Here is a 27,507-nt window from a genome sequence, read left to right as displayed (position 1 = left end):
TTATATACAATTTTGAGCTCGATTATATACAGTTTATGTATATACATCATATTATATACTCGCCATGAAATTGGGGTTTCCAAAAAAAAATCTATGCCAACTGTCTTAGAATTGTATAAAACGTCGAAATTTACTATTATCTCGAAAAAAAAATGTTTTGGTCAAAAATTGTCCGTATGAAAAGTCAATTTTTGACTTTTTTTTGACACATTTTCAAATAATGCAAACTATATCTCAATTCATGATAAACAACATTGTATTCGGAAATGTTTCGTCACAAGCACATCTGCAGCGTAACATTGCGAATCTTTCTGAGGTGCAACATATCAGCCTTCTCAAAGTGTTTGTCCCCAGCCCATTCGATTACCCGGGCCAGTTCTTGAGCGACTTGGTGGATTCGGGTCAATGCTGGACCTGGAAATACGATGTCCACCAAAATCGAATCTTCGTCTCCTTGTTCATCCGAGAAATGTTCGTCATCTCCGTCTTCCTCTATGCCGTCGTAGCCTTTGTGGTCCTTATTCAGTACAAGAGCGATAATTTTCGCGTCTGAATATTCATCAACACATAATTCTTCCTCGTGGTATTCCGTTGTTTCAACTGTGTCGATGTCCATCCGGGAATCGAACAATATACGCAAAGGAACGTCGCCTGCGTGCAGCAGTTCCAACTATCCAGCCTGTATTTTTCCAAGATTGTTGAATCACTGTTTCGGAGACATCCATCTATGTTTCATGCAGCCAAAAAGAAACGTCTTTAAGGTTGATTTTCTTAATCCGTTGCTTAAAGTCAGACTCATTGGCGATTTCAAGATGTAATTTGTCTCGGGATCTTGTTTTGGTAATTTGAAGGACCTGTTGGTCCATGAGCTGTAGTAAAGGGGTCACGTTTGGCGGTAGAAACTTTACCTCTATCAAGCCATCATCCGAAATCAGCTCATGTTGGAAATGATGTGCCGCACGTTCGTCAAGATGGCGAACGGCCTTTGGTTCGATTCCCACACTACTGGAAAATTTTCGAATGTTTGGTACGAAATACTCGTGAACCCACTTCTGAAATATGTTGCGAGTCGTTCATGCATTTTTCGAAGCGGCATATTCAACAGGAATTTGAACGTTTTTGAAAGCCCTATGGGTTCTCAGTTTTTCCAATTGAAAACATCGGCAATTTGTGAGTACCCGAAAAAATCTGACAACACTAATCATTGTCATTTGTGTTTGATGTACGCTTAGCGTGAGCACGTAGAATTTACCCGTTCATCAAAATTTAAATTTCTCCTGTGTTTCATCAGTTTTCATCACCGTGAACAGTTCACTGTGATTGCTTGGTAAGTGTTTCACAGTGGACTATAAAATGTAATCAAGTTTAATGTAATTTTCGTCCAAAAAAAAATACAAAATAAACTGTCAGAAATTTGAATTCAATCCGTACGAAATTTGACTTTTTTTATAAATAGTGTCCAAAGTTTGATTCTTATTCGCTTCATTTGAAAAGCATTTTATTCGATGATTTTTTAATGTTTTCAATTAAATTGGTACCAAAATAGAAAGCTTAAAAGCATATTGAACTAATTTATTAAAAACATCACCCAAATAATATCATCTGCCTTGAGCGTCCGAAATATCCGATTCCATGCCAAACCGATATAGTGGTTTTCAGATTTCCGTGAAAAGTGGTAGTTTTGCTCCTTATCGCAAAATATTAAATCCCTACTTTTTTTATTTTCACATTAGAAGCCCATTTTTATATTAGGGTGTTCCGAAAAATCAACTTTTTCCCCTTTTTGCAAAAAATACTTTTTTTTTAATTCTCAATTTTTGAACTACTGGACCGATTCAGATGATCGACATATCAAAATAAAGCCAGTGAACTATTCTGTTTTGGCTGAAAATTTGAATTTTGTTTTCGTAATTGTTGACGGTATTTGTTTTTTTTTTTCATAGTTGATATTTCTTTGGACTAGAGGACGCTATATTTTTTATAATATTATTGGAGGCTGAGGCCGTTATTCACCAAACTTGGCATACATGTTCCTTCATTAGAGTTGGTCAAAGGCGTATTAGAAATGGGAGGACATCCACTGAAAGGGGATTTTATATAAATAAATACACGCCTCTATCAAAATTTTACCGTGATATAGTCACAAATCATCTTAAGCAACATGTTTTGATCAAAACAAGTAGAAAAAATACTAGAAGAAATATTTATTTTTGTCCGCTTGCTCGTATGGAAATCGTTCATTGTTCGGATGGCCCTGATGCAATGGCTTGACTCTTATGACCCTAGTACGATTGTGAACATCAACAAGTTTTCGTGCTTTCACGTACATCAAAGGCTTCAATCACGCAGTCGCTCTCTATTTATTCGTTTATTTAACAAAATTTTCAAACTTATTCCTCGTCGACAGCTTCAGATAATCGGAAGTATACTATGCGCATGAGCGTGTGTGCATTTAGGTGTTTTTGGGAATAAATATATTTGTGATACGTTAGAATTAGGATTCAAATAACAATAACATTAAAATGTCATATAACTGCCGCATAAAGGAATGGCAGAGGCTGGGGGATCTCCCAATATGCAGACCCATTACAATCGAAGTATTGACTCTCCCTCGGTTGCTCAAAAAGTGACGAACTGTCGCCCATACGTGTTCCCGTGTAAGAATATTTATCTATATTTATATATATTTATCTCATCCATTGCTTTCGATCCCATTCAGCCATCTACCACCTTGCTGTACCCGGTCCACGAGTCTAGATCTATCCAGAAGATGTACCTGGAAGTGGGCCATGGGTTGTATTTTTCCAACCAAAACCAAACGGAAAATTTGTCAAAATCATGCAAAACATGAAATATCAGGCGAGATATACCTCCAGGATTGAAATTACAAATTAAAATTATTATTATTTCGACCGAACGAACAGCGAGTTTTCGTGGCTGAATGCATACACGCAAACAAGATTTTTGTCAACCATTTACCCTTGAATACCGCGTTTACGTTCCCTCTCACTTAGTTCAAATTGAGGCTGTGATAACCCAAATGCGCTTAACGTGCGAAATTATAAAGAGTGAAGAAGTTGGCATGCTCAAGAAGCTCCCCTCGGTAGAAGTCAATTGCACTAACAAGGTGCTGTTCCCCTCCGCAGAGGAGCAATATGTGAGAGACCCTTGCAAGGTTACTGGTAATAAGTGTCCGTATTGTGGCATTCTTCAAAAACTGATCTTTCTTTCCATGATTTTCATATTATACGCTTGGATCGTGATAAACGGAAGGGTGCTTGGGGATTGGGGATCAATAGATGTCACTCATTTTTTAGAACCGACGATAACCATTCATTTTTTGTATAATCTTTGCAACAGTATCAATATGGCCATTTTGAACACTGTGTACACTGTGTACCTAAACTTCCTGATGAAACATATGCTCTTGACCTCTAGCTTTGACCGAATTCGTTAGTGTTGAATTACAAGTGATATATAATCCAGATTCCCAAAGGTAGTGATCGTTTGCTAATCACGATTTCTACCACCAAATTGTTGAATTCCTCAATCAATAAACATGACATTCGACCTTACAATACACATTGACTGGAAAGAATATGTGGACGCGTTTGCTCTAACCATAAATTTCAGAGATGATTTATCACCTTTGGAGGAGTATAACCTCCTTTCTTGTTTGATCTATGACAGCGCACTTCGCGCTTAAACGAAACTCATCCCAGGTTCCACTATTCGTCGAAGACCTCCCAATCCATGATGGGATAGCCTGTGCCCCAATTTTTATGTTGAAAATTCGAATGCATTTCAAGCTTTTCGGAAACGTGGAACCATCAACAATTTTCAAAATAATTTTGCCCTTGACCTGGTCAAAGGGAAAAAACGTGCTTATTGGCGAAATCTCGTGGGAAGTTTCGATAAATGAAAAGGATGAGAAGTGGCTCCAAAAAAAATGCGCCAATAGTTTTTATTAGCACTGCAAACAAGGTGAAGCTTCGAGTCTTCTTCTGGTGAAATCGCTTCATTTACTGAGTCTAATTAAATTTCAATTGCTTGCAAACACATAACGAGACAGCCCCGTTGATTTGCTAAGAAAACAAGATATTGCCGCTGCTGATGTAAATTGTGTCTTCATTTCCCTGTTGATTCTCCCTTTACATCTGTGTTCACGTCAACGTGTCGCCGAGTTTCCAAGCTGAGCCGAGCCTACAAATTACAGAGCAAGAGCAAGGGTCAGTCCGACAAAGGGGTGACACGTCATCAGGCCAGCGGCCAGCACTCTAACGACACTAATGATTGATTCAAAGTAAATATTGACATTTGCTTATTAGAGCAGACTTTGTCAGACAAAACGATAGATAACGATTCTATGGGGCGGATGGAACATCCGAGGCCAGGCGACACAAGAATTGCCCATCGTCGGAAAATAGAGCTGAACAGCATTAATTATGGAAAATGGAATGGATTCGGAATAAGATTGAGCTGCTGAATAAATCAATAGAGATCAACAGCAAATTGATTACATTTCGCTTAGCTGTGCGAATTGGAAGCTTGGATAAGTTACCAGAGTCGTGCAACTACAGACGAATGAGAGTCCGTGCAAAGTTTGGGCTTTACAGATAATTGATGGTAAACTATTCACCATAAAGCGAAACTTTTGGCATGAAACATGTAATATCTTCCACAACACGGCCGTTCACAAGTCCCACTAGCAAATAAAATGCTGTCGGTTCTAATGCTGGTTAAATGTTCCACCCCATCAGGCTTCGTTCACCTTCGATTAACTTTAAAGGAACCCACTGGCGGTGAACGCAACGGGACGAAATGTCAGCAGTTGGACGGAATGGATAAATACCGTATCCCAGTGGAGCCATCGACCTGCGTTAAATCGTTGAAACGTCCATCCCCGGGCCTGCACATGAACGCGAATATCGTAAAACAAAGTTACACGCACAATTTATGACGAAACAGTCAAAAACGAGGAAACAACAATCTGATGATGTAAGCGACATGACAAACTTCCTTGACGGGAATCACACATTGATCAGCTTGTAATCTTCATCCGGAATCGAGTTACTATAAAATTGAATTAATTCACGTATGTTAGTTTGAATTATCTAATTAGGAGATAAATTATCCGATGCAACCGAATAATTTATTGTTTAATTTTTACATGGTACTTCGAACAGTGGAAGATAATTCTGAGTCAATAAAAATAGTTCTGTGAAACGGATGAAAAACTAAACTCACTATCAGCTCTGGGATTGATATTCATGACTGTGCACAGTCAAGTGAACTTTGAACTGGAAATAAAATGGAGTCTCATTGAAGGGTTTGTCTTCCATTCTCCCAGTCTTGCAGGAGACATACCCAAACCAAGTTGGGTTGTGGCAACGCATGCCTTCAGATAATGCGATCTTAACGTCCTCACCAAGATGTTAATGAGGAGAAGCTAAAATTCGCAATGGATATCGGTGGCTCACATTGGTCGGCGAATGGAAGCTTTGTACCCCCTTAATCGAGCCCAGCTGTCCGTCGACAGATAGTAGAGAAGTTGCATGAAATCACCAGTAACAACGTTCGCGTTACTGGCTCTGCACACAGACTGACTGTGTCGTATTTTATGTCATCCCATTTCACCGCTTTAGATAATAAATCTTCTGGCTTCTTCCCCACCATAATCGAACGGCTCCGTCTCGGTACAACGATTTACTGGAAAGATGTGCTGGGGCCAGTATTATTTGGAGCATTTGAGGCAAATGACACTGTTACTGCGGCGTAAAAATATCTAATATCAAGGCGAGAAATGTAATCGGGTTTGATTTTTTTTATGGTTGAAACCGTTGAGAAATCAATCGCTTCGTCGTACATAATATGAGATTGGAATTTGAGAATTCCATTCGCTGGAATGACGTGAATAAAGTTGATAAATCGTCAATAACGATACGATTATAGATGATATTGTGACATAAGAAAAAAATATGTGTCGCCTTATTGTGTGTAAAACAGTAAAACTGTAATTTTTCAAATTTTTGTAGCAAAAAAGTCACTGAAATGCTCGTATAACATCGTAGTTCAGAGAATGAGCAAGTACAATCATTAGCACCAACTCAGTTCCAATAGCTGCTCTTTACTTGGAGCGCACCAAAGCCGCATGAAAAGTTCATCAGATATTATAAAGTACCCACACCAAAATCATTCGCCTACAAAACGTGAGCGTCGTTTTGGCGAAAAATCAATGGGGAAGACCCTCGGCAATGTTCGATATTCGCAGTTTTTTTTTTTGGTGCCTAACACAACTCAGTCAATATTTGAGGCGGAAAATTAATGCGGTAATAGGGATAATTAATTATGCATCGTCCTCAATTAAGACTGACAGTTGGCTTCTTCTGACCTTTCCGAGTTCCTGGCAATGAATAAACTTTCCCGTTCTCGTTTCAGGGGAGAACTCACTGTCCCGGTTATCGTTCTGGTATGTGATCGGAGTCAGACGTGATGTCGATAAATAACCTGTACTGCAGGGTGGAGATGGATGGATTGATTGACGACCAGGCGGAAGCTGTTTTGGATTTTTAATTTGAAAGATAATCCGCAATCATTATCCCTCTAAGCGCCCCTGTCAGTGGGCTGGAGTTTATACTTGCGAAGGAGCGAAGGCTGGGGATGCGGATCAATCTAGTCTATCACAACCACATGGACGTGTAGGAAACCAGATGTAATTCATTCAAGCTATTTGTCGCATCATATGCGACCATGTTGAACAGAATAATCAACACGAAGCCATAATCAAATTCATTAAACTGTGCAGACTGCACTCCTTAAACCAAAGATCAATTCATGTATGGTTTATCCCTATTATATAATACGGATAACATGATAACATGATAATTGAAGATATTAAATGACATCATGAACCTACCGTCTGCACTTTCTTCTTCCATGTTCACGTCATTATTGATTGAACATTACCTGCAGGATGTTCATTTTCTCAATTCACTCTGTGTGATCAAACATGATTCAATCAATATTAAATGATGTTGACAATACGTCGAATTGCCGCCTATGTGATTCCCATTTTTCTTAAACTGAGTCAACAGATTACCATTACCATTCACGAGTTTTCTTGACACAGTATTTAATCCAGTTACTAAATACTGCACACCAAAAAAACCGATAAGAACATACAAAACTTGCTGCCATTTATTTTTATTAGTAAAATATTCTAAATTTGTCCTCAAGAGATCATACTTTTTCATTAGGGTGGCAATGGATGCATGGGAAAAATTTCATCATCGAATTTCAAAAACCGACCATGTACATTTTGTTAATTGGCCCAAAAAAAATTATCTGTGCAAAGTTTCAGCTCAATCGGACATGATTTAGGGGCGCCTGAAAGCGCTCAAAGTTTTGATTATTTCATCCTCGAAAATCTTCCAAGGGGAGTAAAGGAAATTTGGAAAATCATAATTTTTCTTCGATTCCAAATGACTTAAAAATGCATGAAACGTCGAGATCTGGTGTCATCTCGAAAAAAAATTTTTGACCGAAAATCGACCTTTTGAGACTGAAGGTATGGAAAATAGCTCATTTTTTGCGCCTTTGACTCTCATGACCAGGAAATGGCATCTTTTCTGCCAAAGATGGCATGTTTTCTGCCAACGCTAGTTTGAGTGTACTAGGTAGTTCCAATCCTCGGGGGCGTTTTGTCGGCCCAGAGATATGCCGACTCAGTACTTGCAGCCGAGCTTCCTTTGCAGGGATCGCAACTGCGACCAAGTTCTTCAGCTTCCTTCTCTGACCCTTGGTGAGGTTCTTTTTCCACGAAGAGTGGACCTCGGCTGAAGCTATAACTTTAGATTCAGTTTTTATAGTGACGCTACATTCGTCACTATCATTCTCTAACGACTCACAGCGAGTCGGAATATTGAGGATGGAAGAGGAGCATGATTGAACATCCACAGGTTCGTCGCTCAGTACTTCATCGTCTTCTACACTCATAGTCTCCTACCATTCAGCCATCGGCACGGGTCGCGCCACACCTCGGCTTAGCGGTTTATCCATTACTTTCTTTCCATAATAACCATGGATAACAGCTATTACAACCATCCTCCTTTTCTGGGGCTTTGGACCCACTGCTCTGGTTCTCAATAATTTCAGGTTCTTATTCTTATTCGGTTATGCTATTATTGGGATCCGTCATTCGCAGGCGAAGTTAGTTAGTTAGTTTACTCCCCCCTTGGAAGATTTTCGAGGATGAAAAAATCAAAACTTTGAGCGCTTTGAGGCACCCCTAAATCATGTCCGATAAATCTGAAATTTTGCACAGATCATTTTTTGGGACAATAAACAAAATGTACATGGTCGGTTTTTGAAATTTGACATGACCATTTTCGCTGCCACCCTATTTTTCATAGTAACGCATGTCATAAGAATTTTGAATCGCTGTTTTCATGCATAGTTTTGTACTTCAAGTAACATCAACTCAGAAGAAGAATTACCACACTGTTTCTGTTAATTACTTGACAAATTCGGTTGGGTAATCAGTATACAAAGTTTACACAACAGATAGAATACTGCTTTTCATCCGTGTAAATCTTCCGCACTAGAAATTCCCAAAAAAAAAAGGTCGAGGAACGAGCTAGTCAGCTCAGCACATCTTTTTTCTTGTTTTCGATCCTCTGTTTGGTTTCCTTGCTTGTATGAATATCGCCATTGTCCTGCTGGAACGTGAATTGTTTTGACGAAGTTTTCGCAAGAAGGTCAACCAAAATCCGGAATTAGTTCTTGCTATTAATTTTGGAAAAAAATTTAGAAAAAAAACACCCAATCGGCCAAGTAGATCCTGAGACAATGACGCGGTTCGAGAAAAACGCGTTTAAAAAGCAATACTATACTATATCTCTTGAAATGACCTTATACTTTTGGCTCTAACTTTCCAATGAAATCAAATATCGAAAAATACTTTTAGGACAACATTTCTGAGAGTATAAGCTTCCCAAAAAAGCAATAAAAAAATTCGATTTTTTCGACCCTCCAGACCGGGGTCCTCCCCGGTTACTAGATTTTTTCACCAATTGATTTGGACATTCCCTAACAATTTATTGCAGTTACATGATTATAAAAATTTCGATACGTAATTCACTGTTTTCGCCATTTCGCCATTGGTAAAAAGCGTGCAAAATAGCGTGCAGTTTGAGAGGAATACTAAACAAAATTTTAGTTCACTTTGTCTCCGAGTTCAATATTGTGAAAAAAAACCTTCCAGAAAAACGGATTTATATCAACAAACTTCAAAAAAATTGTCAGTGTTTCTGAACACAGCACTGCATGTTATTTTATATGTGTGAGTAATTTTCGTGTATGATACAAAGAAAAATCTAGCTCACCTGTAGTATATGTCAAACAACGTTGAACTCAAGCAGCGGATAAATGCATACGTGATACATGAGAGAGAGAATTTTTGGGGGAGTCACTTCAATATGCATTGAAGTCAATTTAACGGGAAAGAATGAAATGCGATAGTCGAGTCGTAGAGTGAGACAGCAACTAAATGCCCGAATGACTGATAAGTCATGTTGACTGAGAAACTGCTGGAAGAAGCAAAAACTCATTTCCAATTGAATACGAAGGCGAATTTCTTCATAGTCCGTTGACTATCCTCAGTTGAATATAACTTTGCCGAGCTCTTACAACAAGTTACAAGCCGATGAAGTGAGGGGGCCCAAAAAATAGTGTACCATGGTGTACACTATTCCAGCCCTTCTGGTTATCTGAAACAAAAAAAAAGGACAGATTATGAAGTAAATTCCGCTATCGTATGAGTCTCGGACAAATTAAACACATGGTTTTCGACAAAATGACGGCCATTTAAAGACATCCCAATTTTCTAAAAATAGGAAAATTAAATAATTATGATTGGTTTTGTTGGTTCATGCGATAGAGAGATGCATACATATTGTATTCACATAAATTCGTCATAAATTGGTTCAGTAGAACTTGAGATATCGTGTACGCCAGTTTAAAAAAAAAACTAGTTTCGAGAAAAACACATTTAATGTTAATTGTTGTGGCCGTACTAGATTAGATACCGCATCACTAAAATGGCTATAACTCGGTAAATAATAAGATTTTCGAAAAAAAAATTCTAATGTATATTCATGGATACCTAAACTTTAGAATTTTAAAGAATTTTTTTTCAAATTTCTAGACTAGAGTAATACGAGATAACGATATTTGGACGAAACTGTAAGATCGCAGACTTCGTCGATGAATGTTGAAATTAAATGGCTACATAAGCTCAAAAAATCGTAGCTCATAGCTCATAGCTGAGGAAGTAGTGATGATTACTTCAAGGTAAACTGTAAACTGGTAAACATAAAGCAAACTTCACGAACTTGTCGAGCGAAACATAGAGCTAAGTGCTTTGGATTCTTTGTACGATGTGATGCGATATGCACACGAAATGTGAGTCTCGAATCTAATTTAATTCTAGATCCCCAATGCAGTCGACTAGTTGTAGCGTTGTGTTTCTAGGCTTATAAGCCTAACGAGCACATGATAAGGTTCCGAATTATCCAGTTCGCTTTGCACCTCAGGACGGTAACGCCCAAGCAATGCATGCGATATAATATAATGCTCTATTCATACATTTACTACAATTCCGCTTCAATTCATGTTCACGAGAAATATGTTCATTGATGCGAAATCTGCTTTCCTATAATTTCGACACAATGATTCTACAGTGCATGCAAAACCAAATGGTAGCGAGACCCGTAGTGAGACAATAAGAGAAAGGTGATGATGACAAAATATCGCCAGAGGAGCCACAAGGACATCTAGTGACGGAATCAATTCCGTTGTGGTCTAAGATTCTGGAGCATGCTTGATAATAGTCCGAAATAATAGTGAAATAACTACCGATATTCTGGTAGTCAATTCACCCTTTGATTCACACTAGCGACGCTCGTACTTGACGGATATTTCCATCTGTCAGAGATTTTGAGGGATTCTACAAGTTTGTCTGAAATGTTGGTTTGTTTATTTCTCGAGCAACAAGGAATTTGGGAGACTCATATGAAAATCTGACTGTGCTACTTGAAAACTTCTACTTTGATAATCAACTCAAGTTGAAGGTCATCAGGTAGTAGCTTGGGAGGTAATTTTTTCTCTATCAAATCAGAAGGGCAAAGTGCAGTGTAAAAATATGAAAGTTTGAATGAAAATTTGTACTTAATATTGTTTGATTACCTAACATATGTAGTCCTGACACTCACTTAACCATTTGTCGATGCTTCTTCGTTCAATATGTTTTAGCAATTTCAGAAAAAAAACCTCTTATTTCATCACATAAGATAAGTATTCGATACGTTAAAGAAAATTTTCATTCATAATTTTGATTTTGAAAGCATGTTTATTTCACCTGAAAATCCATGATTGTTTTCGTCTCCCATTAAAAGCACACGAAGCTTAATGCCGTCTACGCGAATATACTCTTCAAAATCAGAATCCGAACTGGATTACGATTCCAATAATACAATAGTAAAAGCAGCAGGTTTTCCATTTTCATAGTCTTCATTTTTAGATTTTCCAAAACGAGTATTGACAGTTCAGTATAGTTGTATTGGTGAACCCAAGTGCGAACCCGTGAAACATCTCAGTGCGAAACTAATGACCCATTCCAGCGTGACGTGACAACGGTTTGACTCACTAAAAACAGGATTTTTCTCGTTTTCATGTATACATAACACGATTTCCAAATGGTGAACGATTTTAAAGTGAAATTGAGATAATTTCCTACAAGAATCTTCAGTTGGAGAATATTTTACAGTTGGATTCGCTTGTTGCCAGCCCAATACTTTTGTGACGTGCGACTTTTGAACATTAATGTTGTATTTTCAGTTCCGTTTCAAAACATACAAAAAAACTTTGTTCTATGATTTGTCAATGAAAGATGAACGTAGATTGCTGTATACTCAGTTTTTCAAAAAACTCGCAAGAACATACATTTTGAAGGCATGCATTTTGTAACGTGACAACGCGCTCTCCACGAAGCGTTGTCACGTAACATAATCATAAGTTGTATTAAATAACAATTTCACCGTATTGTAGCAAGCGATATACTATTTTTAATGTTTTTTTATTACTTCTCCTTTCTTACTTCTTACTTTCCTCTGAGATCTCCCTTTCCCCTTCCAAAAGTCCATCCTATACGGGAAGGTGGTCCTAACGCAACCGGTGGTCCTGAACCTACCCTCCTTTGTATCTCAGGAACGGTGCTTCCTACTGAATTTTCAATAGTGTCAAATGAAAGGTGTCATAACGTTGACAATTTGATAATATGGTGACTTTTTTCTGGCTCTCTTCATTCTAGCGTTTTAGCGCCATTTTTCGTTTTCATTCCTTCAAAAACAGAGAAGAAGTATATTCGACCTATGTGCAAAATCAGTTTATGTTCTTTTAGATTGTGAAACATTGCGAAACAATGCAATTTTAATTATTTATGGGATGTTCATCAAAATAAGCTATATAAATTGAATCTACCTGTTACCTGTAATACGCGGTATTTCTTTATTTGGGAAAAGTTGGGGTGGTCCTAAACCGACCTCCAGTTTTTATATCGTGGTTGTTTAACATGTTCACTCTGGCGCTTGCCATCAATGGTTAGCACAATCCTGGTTCATCGAGTGGCGCTCACTACAGAGGGAACGCATTTGATTTTGCTATCAGAAACTTTTGATAAACTCTTTGTATGCATCCGCGCACATAACTGTGCAAGGGCGTTTATGTTCGCATGTTGAAGATGACTTTGACTTTGATAGTTGATCCTTGATCGTTGATGTTTTCGTGTGCATTTGTATGTGCACTTTCTTTATATAACTCCACACACGTCGTTCTAAGGCTAAGTTCTTCCCACTCAAATATTATCTCCCTCTCACTTCAATCCTATCTCGCACTATCAAACTTTTTTTTTTATTCCTCTTCGCGCACTCATGGATATATGCCAACATTACCATCCACGATCGTATTGTAGAATTTCATGCCATTCCCGGTCTTTTATATCCATTTTTAACGAACCAAAAGTCACCATCCTCTATTCCAAAATGGCATCGGAATACGATATTCGGCATCCGCTGGTAAGTCCATATCGTATCGGGTTTCCATATTTTTTTAACATTCAATACTACCATTAGAAAACCGGAAGTTGAAATAAGATTATATTTTATATTATATAATCTACGTTCAGACATTGTTGATAAAACATAGGAGAAAGATCATTTGTATGTTTCGAAACGGAACTGTAATTAATTAAATTAATCATTAATGTTCAACAGTCCGAAACAGCAAAAAGTCAGGTGTTGCTGTTTCGGACTGTTGAACATCTGACTATAAAATATTCTCCAACTGAAGATTCTTATTGGAAATTTTCTTAATTTTACTATAACATCGTTCAATGTTGTCGGCGATCGATACACGCCGACCTTACGACGCGAGTTGGGTTGCCGGTCAGTATTCGACGTTCTGCTGAACAGACCGTCCAAGACTTAACCAGAAGTTAGACAATGAAAATCCCACGTAACGAGAACTCCAATGATAACTTCCTTGCAAGGGAGAGGTTTGGTTAGAACCGTCCTGCAGTACAGGCCAATTCTAATTCCAAGTTTATTTGTAAGTTTCTATGTTCCACTTGCAGCACAAGTGAAACAGAGTAACTCAGGATTTGTAGCGAAGTGAAAGATGCAACTTAGTAAACTTCCTCACGCCGGAGGAAAACCTTTTTCGGATGTAGAGGACCCGAACGTACTACTTGAATATTCTTTGGATACTTTATTGATACTGATTATTTACATGCTTTGTGGGTTCTTAAATACTAAGATAATGGATTGTCAGCAATTTTGATGCCCCTTGCTTCCCAGTGTAAAAGGAGTTACAATTTCATTCAATAATATTTTGCCACCCGGGAAGCAAAGGGCGTTCAAATTCGGTATCCCTTTCGAATCGGGAATATGTGTCCATGCTATACTTTTTATACAGTATGTTCTCTTCCAGTTGCTGGTTAGGTTAAACCGCGACGAAATCTAATTGCTGATCCTAGCACAACTGACCTATATCCATACCCGCGAACGCGTGCGCGTAATGAATCAGCTCTTTGTAATCTGATCCCTCGCTCGGTCAGTGACACGGCAGCGCGCTCATATTGTCGCTTTACAGCTGGTGGAAGGAAAATTGAACGAACGCTAACAGCTGATTTCAGCTAGCGGCGACATACCGGCCCACCGTAATTCTGCTCGACAGAATTACGATAAATTTGTCAATTGTGCTAGGTACAGTTTTTTGTTATTTGTTCATATTATACTATCTGCTTCGTTAGTCATCATGATCCTGGGTATTGGTCTTGGTGGTGGTCTTCTCTCGCTTCTTCTAGGGGTCGTCTCACGGGAGATAGCTATCGGGCCATCTGTTGTGTGTTCCTTTTCTCGGCCGATGAAGTAGTATGCCACTATTGCGGCCGATATCGTGGTACAGATGATTGTGATTATCACTATGATCAAACCATGGTGGTTTGAATTTGTGTTGATAGTAGGTGATTCTTCTTCTTCAGTTGGCAGTTCAAGCCGAATTGTGTGCCGAGGGGATCGTTTAAAATTTCATATCCATTCGGCAGTTGGTTACTTATTTCCTTCATAATTTTCTCTGTCTCCGTATAGTTGAATGGGTGCGATTGGATAGCCTTGTATTTGTTTACCGTAAAGGGTGTGTCACATCAAATTGCATCACGGAAAAAACGCTGTAGAAATTCGCCCAGTAGACCGATCCTTTTGAAAATTTTAGACAGTAAAATAAAAACTATTAAACAACTTTTGGCATTTTCCATTTTTCATACTTCGAGCCCAAGCCCGTATGTTCGTACCTTCCTCTTTACCCCGTCCATAAGGTTCTGTACAACGTCAGGTTGTAGTTTTTTTTGAACAGAAATCCATTTTCTCTTGAAGTTGAAGCATTTCCTCCGATTTGACAACTTTTGGGTTCTTCCGGAGGGCCTGCTTCATAATCGCCCAATATTTCTCTATTGGGCGAAGCTCCGGCGCGTTGGGCGGGTTCATTTCCTTTGGCACGAAGGTGACCCCGTTGGCTTCGTACCACTCCAACACGTCCTTTGAATAGTGGCACGAAGCGAGATCCGGCCAGAAGATGGTCGGGCCCTCGTGCTGCTTCAATAGTGGTAGTAAGCGCTTCTGTAGGCACTCCTTAAGGTAAACCTGCCCGTTTACCGTGCCGGTCATCACGAAGGGGGCGCTCCGCTTTCCGCAAGAGCAGATCGCTTGCCACACCATGTACTTTTTGGCAAACTTGGATAGTTTCTGTATGCGAATCTCCTCCGGAACGCTGAATTTGTCCTCTGCGGAGAAGAACAACAGGCCCGGCAGCTGACGAAAGTCCTCTTTGACGTAGGTTTCGTCGTCCATTACCAGGCAATGCGGCTTCGTCAGCATTTCGGTGTACAGCTTCCGGGCTCGCGTCTTCCCCACCATGTTTTGCCTTTCGTCGTGGTTAGGAGCCTTCTGAACCTTGTATGTACGCAGGCCCTCCCGCTGCTTGGTCCGCTGGACGAATGAACTTGACAAATTCAGCTTATTGGCGACATCCCGGACCGAACTTCTCGGATCACGTCTAAACTGCTTAACTACGCGCTTGTGATCTTTTTCACTGACGGAGCATCCATTTTTGCCGTTCTTCGCCTTCCGGTCGATGATTAGGTTCTCGAAGTATCGTTTTAGTACTCTGCTGACCGTGGATTGGACGATTCCCAGCATCTTACCGATGTCCCGATGTGACAACTCCGGATTCTCGAAATGAGTGCACAGGATTAATTCACGACGCTCTTTTTCGTTCGACGACATTTTTCCAAATTTACGAAAAATTGACAGTGAAGCATGGCCAACGTGATCTATACACTCTTATCTGATTTCAAAGCGAAAGCTGAAGATATAATTCCTAAAAATTAAATTTCTACAGCGTTTTTTCCGTGATTGTGTGACACACCCTTTATTCTCCATGAACTGGTTGGCCAGCAGAATAGACTCGGTTAATCGGCGTACTGTATCTTCAGCTGCCTGTGTTGTATATTTTCTTTTCGGCCCTTGGATTTTCAGGTTCATATTTTGTATTTTGTTATTGATGTAGTCATTTAGCTGATAATTTTTGGCGTGCATTTTGATAATTTTGTCCGATATTTCATGCATCTCTAAATTTTGGCGATTTTTGATTGCGTCGATTTCTTCTTCCATATTGTCTCCGCCGAATAGAATATCTTTAAGAAAACCGAATATTCCTTTGCTTCTTTTATGTCTCTTGAGGGCCAACAATTCTTGCGTGGTTACCATTTTCTGTTGTTCCATAGAAGTTTTCATTTCTAATATGGAGTCATCGCGAACCGTTTGTCTGAATTTCGTCAGAGCATTGGTTATATTTTCATAAATTCTGTTAATTGTGGTTAGGTCCTCCATCGGCGAAAGATTTGTATCGACGTTTGTGTATCAGATGCCTCGTTTTAACATGTAGGATCCATCATGGTCAAAAAGTATGCCTGGATCGTTTATTGGGTTGATGGTTATCGTATTACTTGGTTGAATTGCGGAGAGGAGTGCAGTCGCTGTTAGGAATTTTGCCAGTATGTTAGGTTTGGATTTTCTTATCGGCTTTTTTGGTTTAGCCTTAGGTATCCGACTAGCTAGCTCTTTTACTTTGTCGAGATCAATTTTTTGCCTTTTTGCCCAATGTTGGAAGTTGTCTTGGCCGATCTCTTGCATTCGTTTAATTCTCTTAGGCTCATCGGGCAGTGTTGTTAGGTTGATATGTCCTGTGAAGACGGTTGTACTCGGCGTCTTCACATCGAGTTTTGCAAGTTTAACGGCCGGCCTAACTAATTGGTTCTTTCCGAATTTAACTGTCACCGATCGCACTTGTCCGCTTGATGATGGATATGTTTCGGTGATTATTCCCTTGTGGAATTTTCCTTTAATTTGTTCGTCGGCCATTACAACTATGTCATCCTTTTGTAGAGGTTCCATTGGTTTTCTCCATTTTTCGCGTTTCATTAGCTTTGGTAAATATTCTGTGGTCCAACGTTCCTAGAAGTTTTGTGTGGCATGCTGAACTTTGAGCCAGTGACTCCTGCTCGCTTCTGCTTTATTAACGTCACTTAATGACGGGTACGGTGTATCAGCAGCACCCATTAGGAAATGATTGGGGGTCAGCGGTTCGTTGTCGTCCACGTTTAGCGGTATATGTGTTAATGGGCGACTGTTTAACAGGTACTCTATTTCCGTGAGTGCAAGCCTCAATTCACTTTCATTGGGTTTTGAATTTCCCCATAGTTTTTGCTTGAGCAGTTTTTTGGTTTCTTGAACCATTCTCTCCCAAGCACCGCCAAAATGTGGTGCTGAGGGTGGGATGAAATGCCATTCAATCCCTTTGCTTGCGGTTCTTTTTTCCAATGCCTTGAAGAGGTTGCTCGCTCCTTGCATATTTGTGCCGTTGTCGCTGTAAATAGCTTTTATTTGGCCACGTCTGTATTGTAGAGTGAGGATGCATCGAATAAGAGCGTCTGTGGTAAGATCGTCTGCTAGTTCTAAGTGTACAGCTCTGGTAGCCATGCAAGTAAATAATGCGCCCCAACGTTTTTCTGTTGACCGGCGGACTGTAATTTCCATGGGGCCGAAGTAATCGATTCCAGTGTGAATGAAGGCCTTCGTTGAAGGGCTAGTCCTGCATTCGGGTAGTAATCCCATTTGAGGTGCTTGCGGGGTGGATTTTTGGTTTTTACACCACTGACATTTCGCGAATGCGCGTTTAACTGCACTGCGGGTGTTTACTATCCAGAAGTTTAGTCTGATCGCTGCAATTACTGCTTCCAATTGGCGATGGAGGAATCTCTCGTGGAGATCCTTCGTAATGAGGTCGGTCACGTGGTGCTTATTTGGAATTATTATTGGGTGTCGGACCGCGTATGGTAGTGATCTTGCTTTGTCCAATCTACCGGTAGTTCTTATTACCCCATCACTGTCAAGTGTCTGTTCTAGTTCAGCTATGGAGCTGTTCACTTCAACCCTTCCGTTGTTTTCTAGCGTGATTAAATCTTGTGGATATGATTCTCTTTGTGTTTGTTTTATGATCAATATTTCGGCATTTCTGTAGTCGCTGACCGTTACAAAGTTTCGGTATGGTTTACCTCGCACTTTCGATTGGAGTTTTCGGACGTAGAAGATCCAATATCCTACGGCTTTCCGCAACCTCTGCCAGTTTGAACACCAATTTAGCTGCAATTTTACATCGGGTATTTGGTCTATGTTGAATATTTTCACCTCTTCCGTGGTTGTTGTTGGCTTTACTTTTTCTGTAGGCCAATATTCTTCTGTAGAGAAGAATTTTTGAATTTCTTCTCTTAGAGATTCTGTCCCATTTGAATACACGTGAAGATTGAGTCTGTTTCCAATTTATCGTTCCCGCATATGGTCCATCCCAGTGGTGTTTTAGCCGCTACTGGACCTTCTTTGCTGACACGCTGATTCGTTGGTGTCAATAATAAGGGATGATCTAGCCCAATTAACAAGGTCGGTTTAGCGTTTTGATATCCGTGGATTGGAAGTCCTCTTAGATGACGGTATTTTTCCTTTAATTCATCGTAATCCAGTGTTTGTCTCGGCAAGGAGAGTTTTCTGATTGTGCGGACGTTTCTCATCGAATGGGTTATATTATTAGTACCTTTGATACCAAACGACACCAGCTGACTCTCTGGGACAGAATATTCCGATTCATTGGTCCACAACATTTTAAGGGGTGAGGATGGTCCATGTAACTCAAGTTCCTCAGCTGCATCTTTTAGAATCAAACTGTTCGAGGAACCGTGGTCGAGAAAGGCGAAAGTATCGAGGGATTTCCCTCTTGCTGATAATGTTACTGGAATGACTTGGAAGTATATTTTGTTCTTCCTCACGGCATGCAGGTTTGTCCTTTCCTCTTCCACTTCGATGTCCTTTGACGTTGATGGTTTTCCTTCTTGTCTTGTGTTTTTGGCTGATGTTTCCCTTTCCGCTGGATTCTGAACCTTCCTAGCTTCCGGTTCCTCCTTCAAAGTAGATCGTTCATGCAGCAACGTGTGATGTCGACGTTTACATCCCGCCACTGCACATGTTCGGGTGGACTTGCAGTCCTTACTTTGATGGTTTTTACCAAGACAGTTGAAACATAACCGTTTATCTTGGACTATTTGCTGTTTCTTCTTGCTATTGAGCTTTTTGAAAGCTTCACACATGTTTATCCTATGCTGTTGGGAGCAGTGGGAGCAATTTTGCTTGGTGCCTTCATTGTGGGCATTCATTCTGCCTTGATTTTCGTTTCTCAGCAAAGGTTTTTCATAATTCACTCTTTGGGCCAAAAGTAGCGTCGCCTTTCTTTGTTGTGGCACCAAAAAGTTGTACAGATCTTCCAATGTTAATCTGATTGGTTCTTGCCCTTCCATGGGCATAAGACAGTTAGTTTCTTTATCGGCCCACTGCTCTCTGACGTTCAAGGGAAGCTTTCCTACTATTTCTGCCAGATGGAGTGGGTTGTTGAGGTATGATCTTTGGTTTATCATCCTCATGTTGCACACTAAATTCCCTAGTGTGACCACAAACTCGATCATTGTTTGTGGGTTTTCCATTCTTGGGTTCCTCAACCTGGTTAAGTCTGCCCACAGTTCGTTGTATATCGCCATTGGTTGACCGTATATACTTGATAGTGTTTCGATAATCTGCTTTTCGTTGCCAGGGTCCATCATTAGGGCGCTGACGTATGATTTTGGCCTTTTTCCTAATTGAGCCATCAGACGGCTCACGTTGTCAGCATCGCTGAAGTTTCCTGTTTGTTTGCTTTCGTCATACAAACGTTTGAAGTTCGGCCACTCCTTGTATGACCCATGAAACATGGGTAAAGATGTTGCTGCTTGTTTCCGTAGCAAGTTGGTTAACTCTGTCGGTAGGGTTACCGACGTTGGGGCTAACGTGCCCGCTGGTACCTCTGTTTTTGTCCTGGATCCTCCAGATCCCAGGCTCGATACTAGATCCTGCATTACCTTTTGGTAGGCTTCGTCCCTCTTCTTTTGACTCTCCATTTGAAACTCAAATTGGCGACGAATTATCTCGAGCGGATCTGCTACTGTTGGTTGCTCCGTTGGACGACTGCGTTGCTTCGCCTTTAAATCTTCGATCTCCTTTCTCAGTTGCTGGAGCTCGTTGATCTCTTTGACGCATTGCGGACAGTTCCATGCTTCCCTCTTGGAGGGCTTAAGTTCCAGTACCACACAAGTGATGTGGAACCAGTGTTTACACTTGGAGCACTCGGCCATAGTCCGGTCCGAAGTGTCCTCTGCCGTACACAAACGGCAGTGTCCATTTGGATTGTTCACGTATTCCGTCATGCTTCTTCGGATTACGTGGTTCTGTTCTTTCACTTCGCGTTAACGAGACTGTTACCGGTCCCGGAGTATATTCACTTTAGTGATTCGGTTTACGAGTTTTAACTTTGCGTCGCGTTTTAATTCGAACGAGTCCTCTCTGGAGCCACCATATGTCGGCGATCGATACACGCCGACCTTACGACGCGAGTTGGGTTGCCGGTCAGTATTCGACGTTCTGCTGAACAGACCGTCCAAGACTTAACCAGAAGTTAGACAATGAAAATCCCGCGTAACGAGAACTCCAATGATAACTTCCTTGCAAGGGAGAGGTTTGGTTAGAACCGTCCTGCAGTACAGGCCAATTCTAATTCCAAGTTTGTTTGTAAGTTTCTATGTTCCACTTGCAGCACAAGTGAAACAGAGTAACTCAGGATTTGTAGCGAAGTGAAAGATGCAACTTAGTAAACTTCCTCACGCCGGAGGAAAACCTTTTTCGGATGTAGAGGACCCGAACGTACTACTTGAATATTCTTTGGATACTTTATTGATACTGACTATTTACATGCTTTGTGGGTTCTTAAATACTAAGATAATGGATTGTCAGCAATTTTGATGCCCCTTGCTTCCCAGTGTGAAAGGAGTTACAATTTCATTCAATAATATTTTGCCATCCGTGAAGCAAAGGGCGTTCAAATTCGGTATCCCTTTCGAATCGGGAATATGTGTCCATGCTATACTTTTTATACAGTATGTTCTCTTCCAGTCGCTGGTTAGGTTAAACCGCGACGAAATCTAATTGCTGATCCTAGCACAACTGACCTATATCCATACCCGCGAACGCGTGCGCGTAATGAATCAGCTCTTTGTAATCTGATCCCTCGCTCGGTCAGTGGCACGGCAGCGCGCTCATATTGTCGCTTTACAGCTGGTGGAAGGAAAATTGAACGAACGCTAACAGCTGATTTCAGCTAGCGGCGACAAATGTTGTGTGCTTTATTGATGAAAGCGCAAAAAAGTGTTTGTAAAATGTTGTTACGTCACATTGGAATGGATCGTATACTTTTCGTGACGTGTAACTTGAAGCTGAACAAAAACGAATTCGCTATAAGTGACAGATCGCGTTCAAAATTGACATTAAGACCACAAACAGTAAGATTCAAAATTACAAATCCCCGGTATATATTCGACAGAATGTAAAACAAACGACGATACATTCCCGTTAGTTTGATTTATGTTGGTATTGTGTTTGTTGAATAACTGTTTTGAGTCTCATTTGTATATCTACAGCTAGAGGAGAAACATTTTGGCCCTTCAGGTAAATCAGTAAATTCAGGCCTAATTTCTTCGTTATCGACCGAACAATCTATAAAAACACAACTAGTTTGGGAGAGTAACCATTTCAGGAAGCTGTTTCAAGCCTGTTCCATTGTCTGGTAACCATCATTTGTCTACTGAAAATCTTTGTAACAGTGATGGAATCATAGCCGTGAATTCTGCATGCTACGGTAGACTGTGTGGAAATACTTTCGTATTTATCTTTTTTTTTTTTATGAAGTATCTCACATAGTTCAATGTCAAAACGAAAATTTCTCCCAGAAACAAGTTTTGACGTGTAAAATTTTTATTGAAGACAACATCGCCTGTAAAATTATTGATTTAGGGGTGCTGTTCAATTTTGAATTTCAAGTGAAATATTTTCGCATCAATAACAAAAGCAATGTAGTGACATGGTATAAGTTTTTAAAAATTGATTGCGTTCTTCTCGTGTCGCACTTATCATGACATCAATCGAACATGATTTCAGCTTCCAAACCAAAAATAATTCACTTATATGGCTGTGATAAAATACTTATATCCGTTTTTTCTCTGTACTATTCGCAGGTGGCCCTCCATTTCCTGCAAGCATCGACGCTGCGCTGCCTGCTAGAGCCCTGGTGCCGCGAGCTGGGCTTCATCATCTGCTACGGGGCAATCGTGCTCAAACTTTACCGCCACCTGGTGGAATTCCGCACCAGGAAAGCTCATCGATGGGTTGTGAGAGATTTGGATCTGCTGCGTTATCTGTGCGCGATGATAGTGGCGGTGCTCTGCTATCTGGCCGCCTTCACCGCCACCAGCATGGACTTCCTACGGTACAGCGAGCTGGTGTGGAAGGTGGAAAACACCGACGACCAGGTCACGTCCAATATGTGTCGGCCTCTGAAGTGGGACTACGTGACTGAAGCCGGCGAGCTGCTCATACTCGGCTTCGGGCTGCAGCTGGCAATCGCTAGCCGCAACGCAAATACACAATTTAGAGTAAGTTAAATTTAGTGCGCCATCGCCCCCTCTCGGACCACCTCTCTGTCCCAAGGGCGCAATTCTAATCAATCAACCAACAACCCAATTGCTATTCCATTTTCCCAGGAACGTCAGTTTCTCGTTATTTCGATTATGATCGAATTCCTCGTCTCGGCGACATTCTACATCCTACGGTTTTGGTACTTGGAGGAGTTCAATCCATCCACACTCTTCTTAGCACTTTTCGTGCGCTCCCAGCTGACCAATACGGTAACACTCGGGCTCATATTTTTGCCTAAGCTGTGGTACCAGCATAAGCAGGTAAATTGGAAAACGCAACTGAAAACCACAGAAGCATTACCCACCCTCAAATCCTGCACCAAATCCGTCGTTATCCATCCTAACCCTCGATAATTCCGAATTCCCGATACGCCTCAAACCGATAAAACAGAATTAATCAACTATGGATAAATGCCGAACAACCATTACTCATTTTCACATACAAAACACAATCACAGATTCCCTCTAGATATACGCACCCCTATTAGATTCAGTCGAAGCCAAGGGAACAACCAAAGCCAGCCTCGCTTCACATGCACTCATCCACAGAACACGGAAGCTTTACGATTTTTTTTGTTTCAATCCATGCACACCCACACTTGCCTCTTGTCACCGCATCGATGCTAGAACTTTCCCGCACCGGTGCCATGTTTGCATTTTTCATCGTTCCAAATCAATATTTCAAATCAATCTGCACGTAAATCCCAGTTCCTATGATCAGGAAGAACACCACGTCCATGTTGCACGTCTCTCCTCGTATGGTTAGCTGATGTTGCGTTCCTCCCCCACGTTTGCAGTGAAATATCGCGCCTCTCCGCCACGGTGAACAAACCAAAGGAGACGCACGGTTTTTCACAACATGTTTCCTCTTGCAGTCGTATCAGTTGCTGTAATGTTTGCACATATTTTCCTCTTTTAACCACTGTTCATTTCCAGCCTTTTTTTACACCCAAAACAGTACAGACTAGCCATTTCCCTGCGCGCACGATGACCGATTCCCCACGAAGCGTGTGTTTAATTTTCCATCGCTGAATGCCATTATCATCATCATTCATCAAAATCGCTCTCTATCCTGCCTGCCTGCCTGCCTTGATTTTGACAGCCACCCACAACCGGCAGACAGCTGCTGTGCCTTCTTAAATGATGAAGATTATTATATCGGTGGCAATTCTACACCGCGACAGCTTGTGACCGATGGTAGATGATTGATATGTCTCGGTTAAAATTAATAAAGGGTGTGCTTTGTAAACTGATAGATGTTTCAGTGGTAATAACTTCTGAACCGGGTTGTTACGTTTGACAGTATCTGGACATTTATACGAGTACTAAATATTGTTTGATAAATTTTCGTAAGTGGACCTAACATCAGAAGAATGCTTCCGTCGCTTATTCTGGGTAAAAGTGTTTATGGACAAGCTAAACCGGGATTTATACAAATCTACGACAAATCTGTCAAAAGATTTTATTATTGCCTACATGAAATGGCACTATGTTGAGGAAGGATGAAATCGATGCAGACGGTATGTGATTTTATGTGCTATACAGATTGAGGACATTGACACCTGGATCAAGTATAGACTATCTGATCTGTCAATTCCAAAAATACCAGTTTTAAACAACTGCGATAATATCTCAACCATATGGCGTTTGAAAGACGCTCATTTGAATGTTTAGTTCAATCGGAAACAGAATGAGGAATATTTTACACAAACGTTTTTTGAAGGGTATCATGATTGAATTTTATACTTCTCTACAAGCTCCATGGTTTCTGTTGTGGTAGTGTTACCTAAGGTGTGTTTGCGAGAAAGCTCTTTTATTCACAAGTATGAAAATCAAATACAAACCACCCTGTTTGTCACCTGTCCTAACGGGTGTTCAATAAAAAAAATGATCAATGTCATAACGGGTGTTCAATAAAAAAATGAGAATTTCTTCAGTGATATACACCCAAAATTGATTTTTAGCTCATGTTTTGTCATCCCGATTTATTACATTAAATAAGACATAACATAATAGAAAATGTCATGACTCTCAAAAACTGGTAATCATTTGTATAATATTTGTATTTCTATGAATTTTCAGATATTCTCACAATTATAATATAAAATTATCTTTAGACACAATTTTTGTATGATATTTTTTCACTACCTCCAACTTGATTTTATAATCAGGTGCAATATTATCACGCATTTACTGAACAGCATCGTTAGCTATGTGGACAGAGTGGTCGTGTAAAACAGCCTTGCGTTCTATCCGGCCTTGGTTCGATCCCCGTTGTCGTCGTTTGGATTTTTATGGCTGCAATCCCAAAAAAGATGAAAAAAGAAAAATGAAAGAGTCTGCTTCCATACATAAAAACGTTTTAAAGCGTTGGGGGACAGATGACATTATTTGCTCATTTGACGCTTCAAGGCACGAAACGGCATGATTTCTGTCGAAATTGAAATGCTTCTGATAACGCTAGTTTGGGTGTGGTATGAAAAATATATATTGGGTTGGGGAAAAAGAAATGTCGAAATGACTTATCGCATCGGGTCATACTATACGGCTATTTAAAGACGACAATCTGTGCCCTTTTAAGTCTCAAGTTATAGCGCGTCAAAGATGGAGTCCACCAAGCAACAAATTCGCCATATTTAACGTTTTTACTACCTGCGAGGTAAAACTACAACGAAGGCGGTCGAAAACAAATCGTGTAGTTTATGGACCCGATACTGTAACGATTCGCACAGCACAGCGTTGGTTTGATCGATTTCATTCCGGTGTAGTGCCTGTCGAAGATATACCCCGTACTGGTAGGCCAATCGTCGTGGAAACCGATAAAATCGTTGAAATCATCCAAGTAGACCGGCATGTGAGCACTCGCTAGATTGGCCAGGAACTGGGTATAGACCATAAAACCGTTTGAAACCATTTGCAGAAGATTGGATTCCAAAAAAAAGTTGAATGTATGGGTGCGCAAAAAATTCTTTTAGACCGAGTCAACGCCTGCGATGCACTGCTGAAACGGAATGAACTCGATCCATTTTTGAAGAAGATGGTGACTGGTGATGATAAGTGGATCACGTACGACAACCTGAAGCGAAAAAAGTCGTGGTCGAAGCGCGGTGAGCCGGCTCAAACCATCGCCAAGCCCGGATTGACGGCCAGGAAGATTTTGTTGTGTGTTTGGTGGGATTGGAAGGGAACCATCCACTATGAGCTGCTCAACTATGGCCAGACCCTCAACTCGGTTCTCTACTGTGACCAGCTTGACCGTTTGAAGCCGGCGATTGACCAGAAGCGGCCAGAAATGATCAATGTGTTGTTTTCCACCAGGACAACGCTCGGCCTCACACATCTTTGATGACCCGCCAGAAGCTACTGGAACTCGGATGGGATGTCCTATTGCACCCACCGTATAGTCCGGACCTGGCTCCGAGTGATTATCATCTCTTCCGGTTCATGCAAAACGCTCTTGGTGATACTAAGTTTGCCTCAAAAGAGGCTTGCGAAAACTGGCTGTCTGAGTTTTTTGCAAATAAGGAGGGGGGTTTTATAAGGGGGGTATAATGAAGTTGCCTTCTAAATGGCAACAAGTTTGCGAACAAAACGGCGCATATTTGACTTAAATTGGATAATTTTGAGTATGTTAAATAAAGCGTCAAATTTCGATCAGAAATACGACATTTCTTTTTCCCCAACCCGGACTCGATTATCAGATTATCCGGAGTATTGATTTTTTTTTTCACTCTGAATAATCGAATCATAAAAAAACGAATTTTCTCTCGGTATACGTATTATAATTACTATTTGCACTTATTTGTCAAACAGTTTTATCTAGCTTGGACCCGTTAGTATGTTTGTGACTTTGTCTGTTTGTAACTTTGTCTGTAGCGCTGTACCACATTAATAGAAATTTAACCCCCTTTTTTTTAACCCTGAATTTGGAACACATCTTTATCTCTGGTATCATTATAAAACTGCGTATTATATGATCTTGAAAATCCAAGACGGCGGATTATGTACATATTTTCTCAAAATCCCATCAATATAAGTTTTCCCAAAACCCCATCGAATGAAAGGGCTCGACTAGTAGAAGACAGTTATCTATGAAAAATGTAAACACAAGATGGCGGCCGCTACAAAATGGCGGATTACACATTTTCTCAGAACCCCGTCAATATGTATATCATATGAAAGGGATTGACTAGTAGACCACAGTTATTTATTAAAAATGCAAATCCAAAATGGCCGCCACCACAGAATGGCGCCATATATATTTTTTTTCAAAACCACATCAATATGGGTATCATATGAAAGTGCTTGACTAGTAGAACATAGCAGATCATGAAAAATCCTAATCCAAGATGGCCGCAGATCCCAAATAAACAATTACTTTTTAATGGTTTCATTCAGCTCGCCCTGTTTGTATGTTTGAGTGTTTGTAGGATTGTCCCACATTTATTGAAATTTGACCCCGTTCCTGATCACTGATTGATCTAAAATTTGGAACATACCGTTAATTCTACTGCCGTTATAAAACTGCGTATTTCATAATCTTGAAAAATTTAATTTGGCCGCCGCTAAAAAATGGCTGAATGGCTTGACTTGGAGAATACACTACACTATGAACAACATAAATTCGAAAAGGTCGCCGCCACTAAATGGTCGACTATATATTTTTTTTTGTAATCCCCTCAATATCGGTATCAAATGAAATGAATTAGTCAAACAGCTTTTTTACATAACAT

At 40.3% G+C, this 27,507-nt stretch overlaps 1 protein-coding gene across 7 annotated transcripts in view; it reads left to right on the top strand.

Annotated features, from left to right (window-relative positions):
- The window catches only part of LOC129780318 (probable G-protein coupled receptor 158), a 212,149-nt gene that overhangs the window by 157,034 nt on the left and 27,608 nt on the right, over positions 1-27,507 (top strand). For all 7 annotated transcript variants that reach the window (XM_055788438.1, XM_055788436.1, XM_055788435.1 and 4 more), the window contains exons 7-8: positions 22,316-22,732; positions 22,841-23,035. In XM_055788438.1, the coding sequence (XP_055644413.1) occupies positions 22,316-22,732; positions 22,841-23,035 (612 nt within the window). The remainder of the gene's footprint in view (positions 1-22,315; positions 22,733-22,840; positions 23,036-27,507) is intronic.

The sequence above is a fragment of the Toxorhynchites rutilus genome, chromosome 3 (genome assembly GCF_029784135.1).
Source record: "Toxorhynchites rutilus septentrionalis strain SRP chromosome 3, ASM2978413v1, whole genome shotgun sequence".
Classification (NCBI taxonomy): Eukaryota; Metazoa; Arthropoda; class Insecta; order Diptera; family Culicidae; genus Toxorhynchites; species Toxorhynchites rutilus.
Note: the sequence above shows the minus strand (reverse complement) of the source record. Positions and strands in the feature narration are given on the sequence as shown.